A 19,402-nucleotide genomic window follows, 5' to 3' on the forward strand; every position below is an offset into this window, starting at 1 on the left:
CTCTCTACTGGTGTCCAACAGGGCTCGGTTCTAGGCCCTCTTCTCTCTATAAACCAACTCACTCATATCCTCACACGGTCTCTCCCATCATTGCTATGTGGATGACACAACTACTTTTCTCTTTCCCCCTTCTGACACATAGGTGGCGACACACACCTCTGTGTGCCTGGCAGAAATTTCAACTTGGATGTCGGTCCACCACCTCAAGCTCACCAACAAGACAGAGCTGCTCTTCCTCCCGGAGAAGGCCTGCCCGATCCAAGACCTCTCCATCATGGTTGACAACTCCACAGTGTCACACTCCCAGAGTACAAAGAATCTTGGCGTGACCCTGGACAACACCCTGTCATTCTCTGCAAACATCAACGTAGTGACTCGCTCCTGCAGGGTCATGCTCTACAACATCCATAGAGTACGACCCAACCTCATATAGGAAGCGGCGCAGGTCCTAATCCAGGCACTTGTCCTCTTCCATCTGGACTACTGCAACTCGTTGTTGGCTGGGCTCCCTGCTGGTGCCATCAAATCCTTGCAACTTATCCAGAATGCTGCAGCCTGCCTGGTTTTCAACCTTCCGAAGTTGTCATGTCACCCCGCTCCTCCCCACACTCCACTGGTTTCCAGTCGAAGCTTGCCTTCACTACAAGACCATGGTGCTTACCTACGGAACAGCAAAAGGAACTGCCCCACCCTACCTTCACGCTATGCTCAAACCCTACACCCCAACCCGAGCACTCCGTTCTGTCACCTCAGGTCTCTTGGCCTTCCAACCCCTACAGGAGGGCAACTCCCGCTCAGCCTAGTCAAAGCTCTTCTCTGTCCTTGCATCCCAATGGTGGAACCAGCTTCCCCTTGAAGCTGGGACAGCAGAGTCCCTGCCCATCTTCCAAAAAAATCTGAAACCCTACCTCTTCAAAAAGTATCTTGACCCCCCCAGCCCCTTTCTAGCTCAGACTCTACTGACAGCTACTTTACTGGGGGAAAATGTACTTTCTATGCTTGTGATATGTGGTTGTCCCACCTAGCTAACTGAGGATGAATGCACTAACTATGTCACTCTGGATAAGAGCATCTGCTAAATGACTCCATCCTCTGATCCGCGATGGATTGAATCCAATCTCAGAACGATCGAGCTGAAATGATGACTCTATACTTCTACAGACGTCCTTTTAGAGGGGCATACATAATGCATTCACTAAGATGCATTATCAGCAGAGAAGGATTATGTTGACAGAAGTACCTTGAGACATTACTCTGCATACATAATTTATCTCAGCCCGTGGCTCTGCGAAGGACAAATGTATGCATTCTCTAAAGCTTATTCTGCGCTTTGCAAAACTCAATCCACCTCTGACATATACATACATCTCCCTCAACCAATTGAATAGAGAACGGGTTATAGAATGTCACAGAAGCCTTCTCAAGTATGCATTCAAACCGCTTGACTATTCTTTACAGATCCATAGCAACTAGAAGGAAAAAGCATCCAATACCATTTACAGTACATTCAAATAATTCAAAGGCTTACCTCATACTCTGAAGAGCTATGGTAAAGTAATTGTTGTCAGTCACATAAATTGAAAATAAACTGTTGCTATAATTGTTAACAGTCTATAGTTAAATTCCATTTTCAGCGTCCAATAAGTATCCTGTGAGAATCCATCACAGGTTCTCTCTCTCTCTCAACTCAAGAGTTTGGCTGGAGGAGTGGTGGGATGTTTTCCTTCTGAGCGTGTGTGTGTGCGCGCGAGAGTGTGCCCGGGATTGTGTGAGGAAGGGGTGTGGTATGGAGATGGAGAGCGAGCTGGGCAGTGCCTCTGCATGTGAACCAGGGCTGGTCAAAAACAGAAAATACTATATAGTATAAAGTATGTCTGGGTCGGTTATCAAAAGAAATAGAACCATCCCCTTTAGTTTGTATATGTATTTCTTATCCACATAGGAATGAACTCATGTTTAAAAAAGTGCAGACATGGGTCAAATTTTAAATCTACTCAAATAAACAGCAAAAGTAGATTCATTTGGAATGTTAGTTCAGCATATTATGATTTTAGCGCGTCAGGTAGAATTAACCCTATAAGGCTCGTATCTACAATCATCTTACCCTCAAATCCTACACTGAACCATCAAGGGGTCAAACACACATCTAGACTCAAACCAATATTTATAGGTTAACCTTATCCTTTTCCAAAAAAAACTCCAGTGGTCATCATTTATGTATTTATTTGTTCTTCTTTTTTTTAAGGTTCCAGGGGGCATATGTGGTCCAAAGTTGGGAGCTTTCACCACTACACCAGACTCTGGCACGTGGTCATAATGTATATACTGTTAAGCTTAACATAGGCTTCCAAGTTGAAACAGTTAGCACATTTATTGGTTTGTTAATTCTGACTATTTTGAGGAAGTGTACTGGCTATGTCATTTATATGGCATCTCAAGAGGGATAAACAGTAATACTGCCGCTTTCTTCTCATTTTTAAAGCATAGTCATTTTAAGGGAGTATGCGAGCACAAACGATTACTTCGCCTAGCCTAGTACCACTAGCAGAAAACCGAACCTATGTATGCGGACGCCTTAAGTCTCCCTCTCACACTGAAAATACAAGTTCAAGGTAGAACCATAGAAGGAAATCTCCCTCATACCTTGCACCTCAAACTCTGACCCGCAGGGTGAAAGGTCACTCTCGTTGACCCCCAGAGCCTCCATCAGCTGCTCTACATTCATCCTGGCAGTCAACTCGCCATTCCTGTCCCCAATCTGAGAGAGGGAGAAGGGAGAGAGAGAAAAATACCTTGCTGACTGCAGGTGTATGGGATTTCACTGTCTGAGTATTGTTAGTCTGATAATAGCAACGGCAAATAAACGCAGCAAAAAAAGAAACAGCCCTTTTTCAGGACAATGTCTTTCAAAGATACAAATTTGTAAAAATGTGTAAAAATCCAAATAACTTCACAGATCTTCATTGTAAAGGGTTTAATTACTGTTTCCCATGCCTTTTCAATGAATCATAAACAGTTAATGAACATGCACCTGTGGAACGGTCGTTAAGACACTAACAGTTTATCATCCTGACATGACCCTCCAGCATGACAATGCCACCAGCCATACTGCTCGTTCTGTGCATGACTTCCTGCAAGACAAGAATGTCAGTGTTCAGCCATGGCCAGTGAAGGGCCCGGATCTCGATCCCATTGAGCACGTCAGGGACCTGTTGGATCGGAGGGTGAGGGCCATTCCCCCCGGAAATGTCCGGGGACTTGCAGGTGCCTTGGTGGAAGAGTGGGGTAACATCTCACAGCAAGAACTGGCAAATCTGGTGCAGTCCATGAGGAGGAGATGCACTGCAGTACTTAATGCAGTTGAAGGCCACACCAGATACTGACTGTTACACACACCCCCCCCTTCAGAGACACATTATTCCATTTATGTTAGTCACGTGTCTGTGGAAGTTGTTCAGTTTGTCTCAGTTGTTGAATCTTATGTTCATACAAATATTTACAGATTTGTATGAACACAGTTGACGTTTCTTTTTTTGCTGAGTTTATATTGGTCTGAAAATGAACTTCACAGTGGTTACCTCTCTGGAGATATCCAGGTGTTTGCGGGCATAGTGCAGGGCCTGGCGATGATTCCCTAAAGACACATAGGCATTTCCCAGACTCCAGCAGGCACGGCCCTCTCCAACCCTATCAAACAAATCAAACAGCATAATGATAAGCATGTTAAGGGTTTATGGTATGTGTGTGGAGCCTGCGGAGGGGAGAACGGCTCATAATAATGGCTCGAAAGGCACATATGGAATGGCATCAAACAATGTGCTTGATGTATCTGATACCATTCTATTGATTCTGCACCATTCATTACCACGAGCCTGTCCTCCCCAATTAAGGTGCCACCAACCTCCTATGGTGCTTGTGGAAGTGTGTGTGTGTGTGTGTGTGTGTACCTGTCAGTGAGCTCCTGGGCTATGAGGAGGTGTTTGAGATGGTAGTCTATGGCTCTCTCGTACTGCTGCAGCAAAGTGTAGGTGTTCCCCAGGCTGTAACACGCCTGGGCCTCCATCACCTGGTCCTTTAACTGACGAGACAGCTGCAGAGTTTTCCTGGATGGAACAGGGAGAAGGAGAACGAGAGGGAGAGGAAAAGAGATGTATGCAAAGGGGAAGAGGGCGATGAATGGAAAAAGAGGAGAACAGTGATATTTAAAGTTTGATCATGTGTTTTTTTACTATCCCGCACACAATTCCAACAATTTATTTAAATGAAACATTTTAATTATAAATTAATTTCATTCATTATATTGATCTAAAACATCATTACATTTGAATGCATGCAGGTAATGAAGTCTATATCACATAGCGCTCTGAGCATCATTGGTTGATACACATTATGTCCACTAGGTGTCAGTGTTGTAGTCTCTTCTAACCTGTAGTACTCCGTGGCAGTGTTGAACTGGCCCAGGAAAATCAGAGCATTGCCAAGGTTACTATAGGCTCTACGTTCTGCTGCTTTGTCACCGAACTCCTTGGCAATGGAAAGTCTCTGTGAACAAAATAAAGTTTATATATTTTATATGTACTGTACAGTCATGGCCAAAAGTTTTGAGAATGGCAAATATTAATTTCCACAAAGTTTGCTGATTCAGTGTCTTTAGATATTTTTGTCAGATGTGACTATGGAATACTGAAGCATAATTTCAAGCATTTCATGAGTGTCAAAGGCTTTTATTGACAAATACATGACGATGATACAAAGAGTCAATATTTGCAGTGTTGACCCTTCTTTTTCAAGACCTCTGCAATCCGCCCTGGCATGCTGTCAATTAACTTCTGGGCCACATCCTGACTGATGGCAGCCCATTCTTGCATAATCAATGCTTGGAGTTTGTGATAATTTGTGGGGTTTTGTTTGTCCACCCGCCTCTTGAGGATTGACCACAAGTTCTCAATGGGATTAAGGTCTGGGGAGTTTCCTGGCCATGGACCCAGAATATTGATGTTTTGTTCCCCGAGCCACTTTTGCCTTATGGCAAGGTGCTCCATCATGCTGGAAAAGGCATTGTTCATCACCAAACTGTTCCTGGATGGTTGGGAGAAAATGCTCTCAGAGGACGTGTTGGTAGGTACCATTCTTTATTCATGGCTGTGCTCTTAGGCAAAATTGTGAGTGAGACCAACCCCACACATGAATGGTCTCAGGATGCTTTACTGATGGCATGACACAGAACTGATGGTAGCGCTCACCATGTCTTCTCCAGACAAGCTTTTTTCCGGATGCCCCAAACAAATCGGAAAAGGGATTCATCAGAGAAAATGTCTTTACACCAGTTCTCAGCAGTCCAAACGCTGTACCTTTGGCAGAATATCAGTCTGTCCCTGATGTTTTTCCTGGAGAGAAGTGGCTTCTTTGCTGCACTTCTTGACACCAGGCCATCCTCCAAAAATCTTTGCCTCACTGTGCGTGCAGATGCACTCACACCTGCCTGCTGCCATTCCTGAGCAAGCTCTGTACTGGTGGTGCCTCGATCCCGCAACCGAATCAACTTTAGGAGACGGTCCTGGCGCTTGCTGGACTTTCTTGGGCGCCCTGAAGCCTTCTTCACAATTGAACCGCTCTCCTTGAAGTTCTTGATGATCCGATATATGGTTGATTTAGGTGCAATCTTACTGGCAGCAATTTCCTTGCCTGTGAAGCCCTTTTTTGTGCAAAGCAATGATGATGGCACGTGTTTCCTTGCAGGTAACCATGATTGACAGAGGAAGAACAATGATTCCAATCACCACCCTCATTTTGAATCTTCCAGTCTGTTATTCGAACTTAATCAGCATGACAGAGTGATCTCCAGCCGTGTCCTCGTCAACACTCACACCTATGTTAACGAGAGAATCACTGACATGATGTCAGCTGGTCCTTTTGTGGCAGGGCTGAAATGCAGTGGAAATGTTTTGGGGGGATTCAGTTCATTTGCATGGCAAAGAGGGACTTTGCAATTAATTGCAATTCATCTAATCACTCTTCATAACATTCTGGAGTATATGCAAATTGCCATCATACAAACTGAGGCAGCAGACTTTATGAAAATTAATATTTGTGTCATTCAAAACTCTTTTTTTACCCTATAGACGGAAAAATATTTTGTTCGTCTTGTATGTACGTCATACACTTACATTGAGGTCATTCACAAAGACAAAGGCAAGTGTCTCTTATGTGTTTTCACCCAGGGGCGAAATGATCTAGTGTGAAAACACCTTCCATTAATTGTTATGTCACACTATTGTGTGTGTGTGTGTGTGTGTGTATCTTTACTGGTACATCATATGACGTTGACTACTATCCCAGGGATATGTATCTCACCTGTCTGTGGAATTTGATGGCCTCCACAAAATTTCCCAACAAGTAGTGGGTGTTGCCTAGGTTACCGAAGGCTCTCCCCTGAGCGGCTCTGTCCCCCAGCTCTTTGACCAGACACAGGTTCAACCTTTAGTAGAAAGGACTTGAGTTTGTTACAAAATTGTGTTTTACACAAAGTCACATTTTTGTTGTCTTGGAGTGAACATTCTATAGTGCCTTCAGAAAGAATTCACACACCTCAACTTTATCCACACTTTGTTGTAGCACAGCCTGAATTTACAATGGATTAAATGGAAAATACTATTGTCATTGGCCTACATACAATACCTCATAATGTCAAAGTGGAATTATGTGTTTTGAAATTTTTACAAATTAATAGAAAATGAAAAGCTGAACTGTCTTGAGTCAGTAACTATTCAATCCCTTTGTTATGGCAAGCCTAAGTAGATACGTTCAGGAGTAATAATCTGCTTAACAAGTCACATGGACTCACTCTGTGTGCAATAATAGTGTTTAATATGATTGTTTTATGACTACCTCATCTCTGTACCCCACACATACAATTATCTGTACCATCCTGCACTCGAGCAGTGAATTTCAAATCACAGACTCAACCACAAAGACCAGGAATGTTTTCTTATGCCTCGCAAAGAAGGGCACCTATTGGTAGATGGGTAAAAAAAAAAACACAGACATTGAATATCACTTTGAGCACGGGGAAGTTATTAATTACACTGTGGATGGTGTATCAATACACCCATTCTACAAAGATACAGGTGTCCTTCCTAATTCCGTTGCCTGTGAGGAAAGAAACAGCTCAGGGATTTCACCATGAAGCCAATGGTGACTTTAAAACAGTTATAGATTTGAATGGCTGTTATATAACACTAAGGATGGATCAACAACATTGTAGTTACTCCACAATACTAACCTAATTGACAGAGTGAAAAGTAAGCTTGTACAGAATAAAAAATATTCCAAAATGTGCATCCTGGTTGCAACAAGGCATTAAAGTAATACTGCAAAAAAATGTAGCAAAGCAATTCACTTTTTGTCCTGAATACAATGTGTTATTTCTGGGGCAAATACTATACATTACTGACCACCATTCCATATTTTCAAGCATAGTGTGGCAGCATCATGTTATGGGTATGCTTGTAACCATTAAGGACTGAGGAGTTTTTCAGCATAAAAAGGAAACACAATTTAGCTTATCACAGTCAAAATCCTGTCTGCTTTCCACCAGACACTGGGAGATTAATTTACCTTTCAGCAGGACAATAGCCTAAAACACAAGGCCAAATCTACACCGGAGTTACTTACCAAGAAGACAGTGAATGTTCCTGAGTGGCAGAGTTACAGTTTTGACTTAAATCTACTTGAACATCTAAGGCAAGATCTGAATGGTTCTCTAGCAATGATCAACAACCAATTTGACAAAGCTTGAAGTATTTTGAAAACAATAATAGGCAAATGTTGCACAATCCGTGTGTGGAAAACTCTTAGACTTACCCAGAAAGACTCAGCTGTAGTTGCTGCCCAAACTGTTTCTACAAAGTATTGAGTCAGGGGTGTGAATAATTATGTAAATGATGTATTTTTGCATCTTATTTTCAAAATAATTGAGTGTAGATGGGAGAGAAAATAATATTCAATCCATTTTGAATTCAGGCTGTAACACAACAAAACGTGGAATAAATCAAGGGGTATGAATACTTTCTGAAGGCACTGTATATTTTGTACCTCCTGGATACACAACGTTTACAGCAGCCTACAGTACATCAGTAGTTATGAAAGCTTTGACATAGACAACTGGCCTGTCACCATGTTGCCATACCAAACAAAAGGCCGGAGGAAGCATCTCAGTGTGTGTCCACAAGGGATTGAGTACGACAGTAATTGCTTTTAAACTGTAAAGACAATTCACTTTTATCCCTCTCCTTCACATACGGATTAAAGTAGTGTTAATTGCCGACAGAGAAGGATTTTGAAGGTGCTAATAGCCCAGTGGGATATATGTATTGTGTGTGTATATTATTTATATGAGTATGTATGTGTTCATTTGTGACTAATTTCAGGAAACTAGGTATATGTCGCTCATCCCTACTTCACAGGAGAGGCATTTGAACATACTTTTGTTTTTTAACATTTAGCACAAATGCCTTCTGGAAGATGTGAACATTCATGTGCCTAGAAAACAAATGTGTATGCCATCTGTAAATACAAATAAACTTGTTAAATTACGAGCCTAGCTGGTTTAGCCACGGAAAAAGGCAGGAACCTTCCCACTAGCCATGATTGGCTGAGATAATGGATGGGCTGGACATGTGAGAGATGAGTTCGGATTGGTCTGCCATGTAGCACGCGTCTGTCTATAACATGAGCTGCTTAGTATGTGTTGGTAATCCTTACTAAAGTAGTGTTTTTTTTAAAGATATCACAAAGAACCGCGGTAGTGTTGCTAAGGCTCTTCACTTCCTGGAGGACCGAGTTTTGAAATCAGTGGAATGCCCGGTGGAATCGTATGTATGATAGCTAACGAGATGGGGAAAATGCAGGCTTCTGATTGCAAATGCGGAGGGAGTCGAAAAGAGAACACAGAAGGTTGTTGTATAAAAACACCTGTCTGGATACATCTTCAAGGGCAACCATGACATCCGTGAGAGAGAGGGAGAAGTGTTCATCTATTGATATGGGTAAGAGTAGAGCTAGCTACATTTTCAGGTATTATAAGTTTCTAATTTTGTCAGAAATTTATTTTTATTCCAAGTTACAGCATACTGTTAACTAGCTAGCTAACGTTAGCTGGCAGGCTAGCTGGCTGTCTGGCTCACTAGCTAACGTTACGTGTATGATCTGTGTAGTAATGTTATTAATTTCTCACAGCTATTTGCATTTCTAGTTATAGCCTAATGTTAGCTAGCTAGCTAACTTCGAACCTAGCTAGTTGGTTAGCTTTATCTACCTGTAAATTCATGCAGTGTTAACATTATGAGTTGGGATTATGATTCATTATTTTGCTAGCTAGCTGGCTACATGTCTAAACAAAAGACTCTACGATGCAAGTAAACATTTCACTGTACAATTTACTAGAAACCAACCATAAACATTGTTTAGAAAGTTGCTTTTAGTTGCCTGGTTTGCTAGATTGACAAGTACTCAATTCATTTTTTAAAGGATTGGTTTATTGGTGTTATTATGCACGAGATATGCTATTTTGGACTCCGAGGCTGCTGATGTCATTCAGCATGTCTTTTTTGTGTTTATACAAAAAATTATTATTTCATAACAACAATGACGAGTTTGAAGTCAAATGACTATAGAATGTTCATGATGTCACTGCAACAACTGTACACAGACATGTCAATAGAAGTAGTATAAACTAGAGGTCGACCGATTAATTAGAGCCGATTTCAAGTTTTCATAACAATTGGAAATGGGTATTTTTAGACACCGATTTGGACGATTTTTTTTTTTACACCTTTATTTAATCTTTATTTAACTAGGCAAGTCAGTTAAGAACACATTCTTATTTTCAATGAAGGCCTAGGAACGGTGGGTTAACTGCCTTGTTCAGGGGCAGAACGACAGATTTTTACCTTGTCAGCTCGGGGATTCAATCTTGCAACCTTACAGTTAACTAGTCCAACGCTCTAACCACCTGCCTCTCATCGCACTCCACGAGGAGCCTGCGTGTTACGCGAATGCAATAAGCCACGGTAAGTTGCTAGCTAGCATTAAACTTATCTTATAAAAAACAAATCAATCAATCATAATCACTAGTTAACTACACATGGTTGATGATATTACTAGTTTATCTAGCGTGTCCTGCGTTGCATATAATCGATGCGGTGCATATTCGCGAAAAAGGACTGTCCTTGCTCCAATGTTTACCTAACCATAAACATCAATGCCTTTCTTAAAATCAATACACAGAAGTATATATTTTTAAACCTGCATATTTAGCTAACAGAAATCCAGGTTAGCAGGCAATATTAACCAGGTGAAATTGTGTCACTTCTCTTGCATTCATTGCACGCAGAGTCAGGGTATATGCAGCCTAATTTGCCAGAATTTTACATAATTATGACATAACATTGAAGGAATATTTAGACTTATGGATGCCACCCATTAGATAAAATACGGAACGGTTCCGTAATTCACAGAAAGAATAAATGTTTTGTTTTCGAGATGATAGTTTCCGGATTCAACCTTATTAATGACCTAAGGCTCGTATTTCTGTGTGTTATTATGCTATAATTAAGTCTATTATTTGATAGAGCAGTCTGACTGAGCAATGTTAGGCACCAGCAGGCTCGTAAGCATTCATTCAAACAGCAATTTTGTGCGTTTTGCCAGCAGCTCTTCGCAATGCTTCAAGCATTGTGCTGTTTATGACTTCAAGCCTATCAACTCCCGAGATTAGGCTGGTGTAACCGATGTGAAATGGCTAGCTAGTTAGCAGGGTGCACGCTAATAGCGTTTCAAACGTCACTCGCTCTGTGACTTGGAGTAGTTGTTTCCCTTGCTCTGCATGGGTAACGCTACTTCGAGGGTGACTGTTGTCGATGTGTTCCTGGTTCGAGCCCAGGTAGGGGCGAGGAGAAAGACAGAAGCTATACTGTTACACTGGCAATACTAAAGTGCCTATAAGAACGTCCAATAGTCAAAGGTTAATGAAATACAAATGGTATAGAGGGAAATAGTCCTATAATTCCTATAATAACCACAACCTAAAACTTCTTACCTGGGAATATTGAAGACTCGTGTTAAAAGGAACCACCAGCTTTCATATGTTCTCATGTTCTGAGCAAGGAACTTAAACGTTAGCTTTCTTACATGGCACATATTGCACTTTTACTTTCTTCTCCAACACTATTTTTGCATTATTTAAACCAAATTGAACATGTTTCATTATTTATTTGAGACTAAATTGATTTTATCGATGTATTATATTCAGTTAAAATAAGTGTTCATTCAGTATTGTTGTAATTGTCATTATTACAAATACTTTGTTCTTTTTTCCTTCTTTCTATTTTAACTTTTTCTTTAATAAATCGGCCGATTAATCGGTATCGGCTTTTTTTGGTCCTTCAATAATCAGTATCGGTATTGGTGTTGAAAAATCATAAATCGGTCGACCTCTAGTATAAACCAGCCTTTAGTCTTGAAATCTTTGGTTGTACACTACCATACTCACTGTTCAGCACATGGCCTCACATGTGAATCCTTGAAATGATGGGTGGGGCTAAGGCTTAAGTGAGTGTGAACCATGTTGAATGGTTGTAGACAAAGAAGAGTTCTCCAGTAGGTGTCCCAAAACATTAAAGGGACATTTTCTCAAAAGTGGGGTTACAAGTTTATCAACTTTCAAAGCAGAATTACTTTTCCATTTGTTCCTCAACTGCCGTATATGATATAACATTTTTTTATTTTATCTCTGAGTCTACTTTTATCCAATGTAAAAAACACAATTTCGAGTTTTGCTACAAAAGACCAATTTGAGGTGGTCTGTCACATTTGCACTTGTATACAGCATAACACTCACTCGTAGAAGCCAGTAGCCCTTTGCAGTGTATCTCTGACGTCTGGTGGGAGGTCCCCAGGGTCCTGGGTACAGCCCCATAACTGCTGCTTTCCCTTGGCATGGAACACGTTCCCTATATTATACAGAGCCCTGGCCTCTCCCACCTGGTCAGAAACAAAGGGAAAAGAGAGAAAGAAATAAGCGACTTTAGAATACAAAGAGAGACATTGGAAGACATTAAGGAATTTTTCAACTAAAATAGCATGGACCACACAATTATTTTCAATACAACAGGCTGTTCTTCAAAATCTGGTGAAAGGTACTAAACAGATGCAATCCTCCAATCCATGGGATGTCGGTGTGTGCGTGTACGCAACCTTGTCCCCTTGCTCTTGAGAGATGTCCAGGTGTCTCTGACAGCACACTGCTGCCTCGTCGAAGCGGCCCAAAACCTTCAGCGTGTTTCCAAGGTTACCGCTGGCTTTCCCTTCCCCTATCCTGTCCCCTATTGTCCTGAGAATAGAGACCGTATCTCATTATCAGTCATACATAGCCTGAGATCCAGATCTGTTTATGCTGTCTTGCCAAATCCATTGCGGTCATTGTCAGTACAGTAACACAGCTAGAGGTGCTTGCAACGCCAAGATTGTGGGTTTGATTCCCGCTGGGACCACCCATATGAAACATTTATGCACGCATGACTGTAAGTTGCTTTGGACAAAGGCATCTGCTAAATGGATAATTATTACAATAATGTTATATTAGCTTTATTGATTTGATTATCTAACTGTTTGAGGGGTAGCTTCCTTCCTAGGACAGGGTTCCAGTTGTCCTGCTGTTATTGTAATTTATCAAGGCAGCAGCCCCCTGGCTTTCTAATCACCCCCCTGCCAGGCTACCAACTGCCCCCCTCTCCACAGGAGAGGCTTAGCCATCTGAGTTAAATACCAAGGGGGTCTCATCAACATTAGCAGTATCAAACCCTTATATTTTTCTAGCAGGGCAACAGGAGTACACTCTGCACAGTGTGCAATGAATGATAACTGTTTATTCTCTTATGCTTTATGAATGACTTCAGTCTAAATATACATTCATTGCAGTCTATACAATTTATCTTTTAAACATGTTAATACCATTGGTTGAAATCCTTCAACTACAATTTGAATCCATGATCAGACATGATGTTTCCTGGTATTCCGTGGCCTCACCTGGCCAGAGTGAGGTCGTGTCTATGGTACTCCAGGGCCTTGCCGTATTCCTTCAGGTAGAAGTAGGCATTGCCCAGCTGGCTGTAGATGGCACTGAGGGTCTTCAGGTCTTCTGTTCCCACCTGCACAGACGCCTCGAAAAACGCTGTCCCGCCTTTAAAGTCCCCCGCCTTACACAGCCTCTCTCCCTCCAGCGCCAACTCCAGACACGAAGCCTCCATCCTGAACACACACACACACAGAGAAAAGTGAGAAATAACATCCGTATTATAGCAAGTCCGAAACAGTGTGCCTCTGGCGTTACCAGCAAATAAAAACCTAAAGATCAATGTGTTTCTATTGCATTTTCAACTCCACTAATAATTTTGTCACAAACTTGTGTTAAATAGTAAATGTGCCCACTCTGGTCTTGGTGCTTGTGCTCTGGCCAACAGCTAATAGATACAGTGCGGTTAGGATAATGGATAAGGCAGTCAAGCATCAATCATCATGTCACCAGAATAAGACCCCCAATATTTATTTGAAAGGAACATCAATATCACTGTGCACTTTCACCAACCAACAATATCACTGTGCACTTTCACCAACCAACATCATAAATCATTTGTAGCCTAATAAACTGCATGGTGTCCTTAGTCATAGTGGAAGGACCACACATTACACCATCACGTGGCTCCAAATGTACTTCGATATGATGGTTATTATATCAATATTTGCACATAGGTGTTTCCACCAACATTTCCCACATAATATATTTTACCGACACAAAAAGATATCACCATGTCGAACAAACAACTGATCCGTCTGCATTTATAAAATTGTAGCAATACGACCTGTTTCCATCACAGATGTGATGATTATTTATTTTTTTACAATATGACTTTACTCGCATAAAAACTGTGGATGGAAACTTGGTTTATGACAATTCAAAGTTTATTCCCGAAATGTCTCCATGGCAACAGTGTCTGAATGCATGTCACTGTGCAGTTACCACAGCAAGAGTGTCAGAAGAATCACTGTCATGAGCACACCTTGGAGACATCGTCCCTTCAGCTCCTTTATCACGTCTATCTTTCCATAAACGCTACTGTTAAAGTCCAGTTTATATGGTAAAGATAACTGACATCTTTCCTTCCCTGCATTGAGAAGGAGTGTCTCATCCTCCCAGAGCTGTTCGGCCCACACACTCTATTTCTGTCAGGCTGTGGGCGGCAGGTAGCCTAGTGGTTAGAGCGTTGGGCCAGTAACCGAAAGGTTGCTGGATCGAATCCCCGAGCTGACAAGGTAAAAATCTGTCGTTCTGCACCTAAACAAGGCAGTTGTTCACTGCTCCCCGGTAGGCCGTCATTGTAAATAAGAATTTGTTCTTAACTGACTTGCTACATAAAGGTTAAAGGTTACACATAGTGATGCAGGTCTTAAATCACTCCCACTAATCACTCCCACTAAATGCTTCAGTGGGAGTGATTAGAGTGAAACAATAGGAAACACCTCATCTCCACACTGACAATAAGGAAGGAGGGGGAATTCATGTCACTACACACAAAACCCCATGCCCAATGAACATGCTCATTGGAGAAATTTACAGAGGATTTCCTTGCCCTATCAAACACTGTCTTTTGTCCAAGCTAAATATTATTCAGCAACATGAAGCCCAAGAGTACAATTATCAAGATTCTGGGTTTAGTCAATCTATTCTCTTTAGTATTACAGTATATGCCAGAAATAACTGCTGTAGAGCCAGGTCACAAGGCTCTGATGTGCACAGTCACTCCACTCCCTCTCACCCTCCAGAATGCTTTAGTTTAGTTACAATTGTTACATAATATACCTAGCCTCTTCCTGGATTTCATATAACAGTTTTTGCCATACAAAACTGTCCAAAATATTTGTAAAGTTAAATATATCTTACTTCCACTGCCTAAAGCCTAATATGATTATACAGCGCAGTGACAGACATTTGTTTTCAAGGAAAACGAGTTCTACTTCATTCTTTTAGCACACGTGGTCTGAAGTCCATACCACAGAAATCTGGCATAATCGCTCAGCAAGCCTCATTCCTGAGTCCATTCCAAGACCTTCCCCCACAGTCATCTGAAAATCATTGCTACAGTATGATGAAAGCAACTGAAATTAACATACCAGCCAATGTGGATTCTGTTATCGTTAAAAACGCAAAAGACATGACACTGCTTCTTCAGCCAGCTCACTGTAGAGTTGAGTGTGGATTAGCCCCACAGTTTAATCTAGATGTAAATATGATTAGCAGCTTTTTATTTGACAGTACACCACTTCGCTGCTATTTACTTACAAATAACGTGGTATTATTACCAAAACATTACTCCTTTGCATCAAGGGATTCATTGGCATAAACAACTTAATTAAGTTAATTAAGTTCTTGTCACGAATATTACCGAAGGTGACTCCCCTTCTTGTTCGGGTGGCGCTCGGCGGTCGTCGTCACCGGTCTACTAGCTATCACCGATCGTTTGGTTTTGTCTAATTGGCATCACCTGTTTCTTGTTTGGTTGTTAGGGTGGGGTTATTTAAGTTTGTTCAGCCCGCTTCTGTTTCGTGCGGGCTTGTTCGTCTGTTTTGTGTTAGTGTATTTTGTTTGCATTTTGGGTTTCGCGCTGTCCGTTAATATATTTCTGTTCATTTGTTTTCCCACTTTTGTTCATGTTATTTTTCCTGGACATTAAAGCGTGTTTTTCCCCACATCCTTTTGCTCTCTGCGCCTGACTCCACACCTCTTCACTCATTGCACGTTACAGTTCTGTAAGATGTATGACACCACCTGACACTGATTTGTCCGAAATAGGTTGGAAATGGAATTACTTGAAATAAGTAGCCAACCGATTCAGCATCTACGCTATATCTTGAGGAAATAGCATAATAGTACAGTGAAATAAAGTGCTGCGTTTGAGCCTGCTGTCGGCAGGACACCAATACCTGTGTTTCTGTTTAGTGCAGGTCTTCTCCACATACACCCCCAGCTCCAGCCTTATGGGCCTCAGCAGGGCCCGCGGTCTGGGGCCCCGGTGGACCAGCCTGCACACAGCTCTCTGGGCCCCGGTGAGATGGCCAGAGTCAGACGACATGGGGTACCAGGTCAATTTAAGGCACTGAAAGGCCCTCCTTAGCCTAAGGGATATGTGACGTGAGGTTAAAATTTAGGGTGGAGGTGAACGTGAATGCAAAATGTCACATATGCTAATGTACTACCCTAGAGTTCTGTTAGAGAATCCAGGAGAAAAACATAGCAATACTCTGCTCCAACCAGGACACACACACACACACACACAAAAAAGGTTTGAGATGGCTTTCTGTGTTCCCGATAAGTCAATATGCAAGCAGATGTCCAACAGCCATGTCAGATTCAATTGATTATTCCAGTAGTCGAATACGCCAATGTCAGCAACAGTGCAGCCAGACCACTGGGACAGAAACCCATTGGAGATACTTTGCACGCTTTAAAGCAAAGGATAACATTTGTTCCTCAGGTGTCCTCAAATGCTGCCCAATAACTAATGATGAACCTCTGAAGCGATCCGAACAATGACAAGGATCCCAAAAAACCTTCAAACTTGAAGCCATAAACTCCTAACAAAGCACAAAGTTACTCCTTCCAACACCGCAGATGTCTATGGATATCCACAAAAGTAAAATTCAGAAGCACTGTAAGAGGCAGGTTAACAGGTGAGTCAGTAAATGACTGTATAGTGTTGTCCTGCCTAGGTAGTATTTTATGGTTCATCTCTCAACCAGCACTGAGCGACTGAGTGCTGTAATCAATTTCTGCTGAGCCACACTGAGAGAAGAGGAAGTGTCTTGGAGCGAGGATCCTGGGTAACAGTGTGTGACGACAGTGTGACACCAGCGTCTCAGCAGAACCAATTCCCCAGTGAGTGAGAGAATCTAATCCGAACCTTAATCCAATGACATGCAGCTCCTCTGTGGAGGAGACAGCGATCCAGGCAGTCTGGTCTAATCCAGCTATCTGCTGACCCTGACATATATTCTAACAGGCCCACAGCACATGGTCTGGCACACTGACCAGCCCCAGAGGTAGAAGGTGAAAAGCATGGAGGTGACATGGGGAATAATATATTTGAAGAAAGTTTGATTGCATTCCCCCAACACACCCATAACCTTGATATATTTACTAAGAGATAAACACAGGTTTACAAATCCAAAACAAATTGCAGTCAGTACACAATTGGTTTTGATCCCATTAAATCTGGAATATTTGGCATTATATTTTCGGCTGCTCCATTTCTTGCGTTAGGGTGCTTTTGATGAGTAAAGAGCCTGAGTTATATTATCAGTTCTCACTTGAGAGGCAGAGAGAGAGAGAAGTACAGGCCTCGAAGGGAAAACAGGACACACTGGCTATTGGTCTCCCAGGGTTACTGGGTTAGAATTGGGTAAGATAAGAGGGCTAAGAGGTTTTTAGTTAAGATGGATCCTTTAGCCCCTATAGTCTGAAGAGGATTAGAGAGAAATCTACATTCAACTTTCATATATCCTTTTGTTCCTTTTAGAAGAAGAAACATAAGTGAAAACTCAAAAACGGGTTTCAAACCTCTGGTATACTGTGACATAGGGCCTGAGACTGTGGACCCCTAAGCCAACAAATGATGGAAATAGATCAATGAATTACCAAATCTTCACATACAGCTGGGCCTTTGAGGTTGAGCACTCCCGCTGTATTGTGATCACAAAGGGGCAGTGACCTGAGTGTCTGATCACAGCGCTGGCTTCTGGGTAGGCTAGGTTATGGTTTCTACCAGGCCAGTGTCTCTCTATTAGTTCCATGTCCACACCCCAGAGCCTTGTCTTTGATCTTTGGGCTCTCATGGCTGGAGGTCAAGATCAGAGTGAGAGGGAAACCCTGTGCACTTAAAACTGACCTGACAATTGTTTGACCTTGATGGCTATGCCTAGCCAGCCATAGGAGGATGGGCTCCCTCTCAAAAGGTCTGAGTGGTGTACTACGAATCTGGTTTCAGGAGTTAGCAAGCTAACTTTGGTCAACTGAATTCAACTCAGGATAACCAGTGACACAATAGTAGTTAGCTTTTAGCCAGGTACATTTTTATGGCAATGAATCTTTCAGAACTAACCACCTTCAGGGCAGGCTAACTCTACTTAGCCAGAATGAAGTGTCTGAGCAGCAAGTTGATGACCAATGAAATAAGATTCCCTCCCTATCGCAAATATTGCGTCATCATCCTCTTCATGTGAGGAAGACAACTGATTAAAAGGTGCAATATGCAGAAATCGCTCGCCCATTTCATGGTTGCTAAAATTCTAACGTTTTTCCTATTTTCAGTTTGTGACAAAATAAGCAATGTTTAGTATAGAGAATCATTGTACCATCTAAATCGCTGTGAATTTATACAGTATCTTTTCAATAACCCAACATATTGTATTTTCAGCTGTTTGAAGCTGAAACAAAACTTAAGACTGGGAAGGATACCGCTTCTTAAAATTGCTTTCAATGAGAATGACAGATCTCTAACTAACATTTCCTATGTGAATTCTGTAGGGTCCCCCAAAAAGTTACATAATGCAGCTTTAAATATTTCATTCAAATGTTTTGTGTAAAAAAAATATAGTAACATTAAAATACCTATCACAGTACACATTTGGTAATGACAGGACTTCATGCACAGTAAAACTTTATACAAGTGTTTCCTCTATAGGAATGGGGGGGGAAAGGTGCTCCTGCATGGATATGCACACCAAAGACGGCTTTAACTTAACGATACATAAGTGAATAAAAGAAAAGACAGACGGCACTTCTAATAGCCTATTTCACACCATAGCTTCCTGAATTTGCAAGATAACTTTTCTTTCATGTTGATTTCAGCTAAAATAACAATGTGGCACTGACTCGCCCGTAGATTGATGGTTCAGTATTGTCACAATGAAAGAGTTTGGCGTTGGACTAAACATGTTTAACATGTGCACGCAGTTACAAGCCTGCTGGAGTTAGCGACAGGCGGACGAGCAATATCCACCTTCGTAATATGGATGAAGCCTGAGCTGGAATGTGAAGCTATAGATTGGCATTTCTGAAGTTACCCGAGTACATCTAGCTAGATTCGTAGTACACCACTCAGGTTCCTCTCAATGTTTTTAATCCTTCTGCTTTTTCATAGGCTAGCTACTGTTGTAGCCCTAACTTTCTTATTTTGTCTTGGTTAGTAAAATGGTAGAATTATGAACATCCCTTAACCACCACCTTACTGGAACACAGTTTAAAAATTTAGCCAGTGAAAAGGCAAGAGTTTTGTCTTGTTTGCGTTCT

General features: G+C 41.7%; 1 protein-coding gene across 2 annotated transcripts in view; it reads right to left on the bottom strand.

The window, feature by feature from the left end:
- LOC112231016 (G-protein-signaling modulator 1) overlaps window positions 1-19,402 on the bottom strand; it is a 63,230-nt gene that overhangs the window by 28,009 nt on the left and 15,819 nt on the right. For both annotated transcript variants that reach the window (XM_024397510.2, XM_042311128.1), the window contains exons 2-9: window positions 13,087-13,308; window positions 12,256-12,391; window positions 11,900-12,042; window positions 6,355-6,478; window positions 4,427-4,542; window positions 3,948-4,103; window positions 3,579-3,687; window positions 2,644-2,758 (exon numbers count right to left, since the gene is read on the bottom strand). In XM_024397510.2, the coding sequence (XP_024253278.1) occupies window positions 2,644-2,758; window positions 3,579-3,687; window positions 3,948-4,103; window positions 4,427-4,542; window positions 6,355-6,478; window positions 11,900-12,042; window positions 12,256-12,391; window positions 13,087-13,308 (1,121 nt within the window). The remainder of the gene's footprint in view (window positions 1-2,643; window positions 2,759-3,578; window positions 3,688-3,947; window positions 4,104-4,426; window positions 4,543-6,354; window positions 6,479-11,899; window positions 12,043-12,255; window positions 12,392-13,086; window positions 13,309-19,402) is intronic.

This window comes from Oncorhynchus tshawytscha, linkage group LG33 (genome assembly GCF_018296145.1).
Source record: "Oncorhynchus tshawytscha isolate Ot180627B linkage group LG33, Otsh_v2.0, whole genome shotgun sequence".
In the NCBI taxonomy this organism is placed as follows: Eukaryota; Metazoa; Chordata; class Actinopteri; order Salmoniformes; family Salmonidae; genus Oncorhynchus; species Oncorhynchus tshawytscha.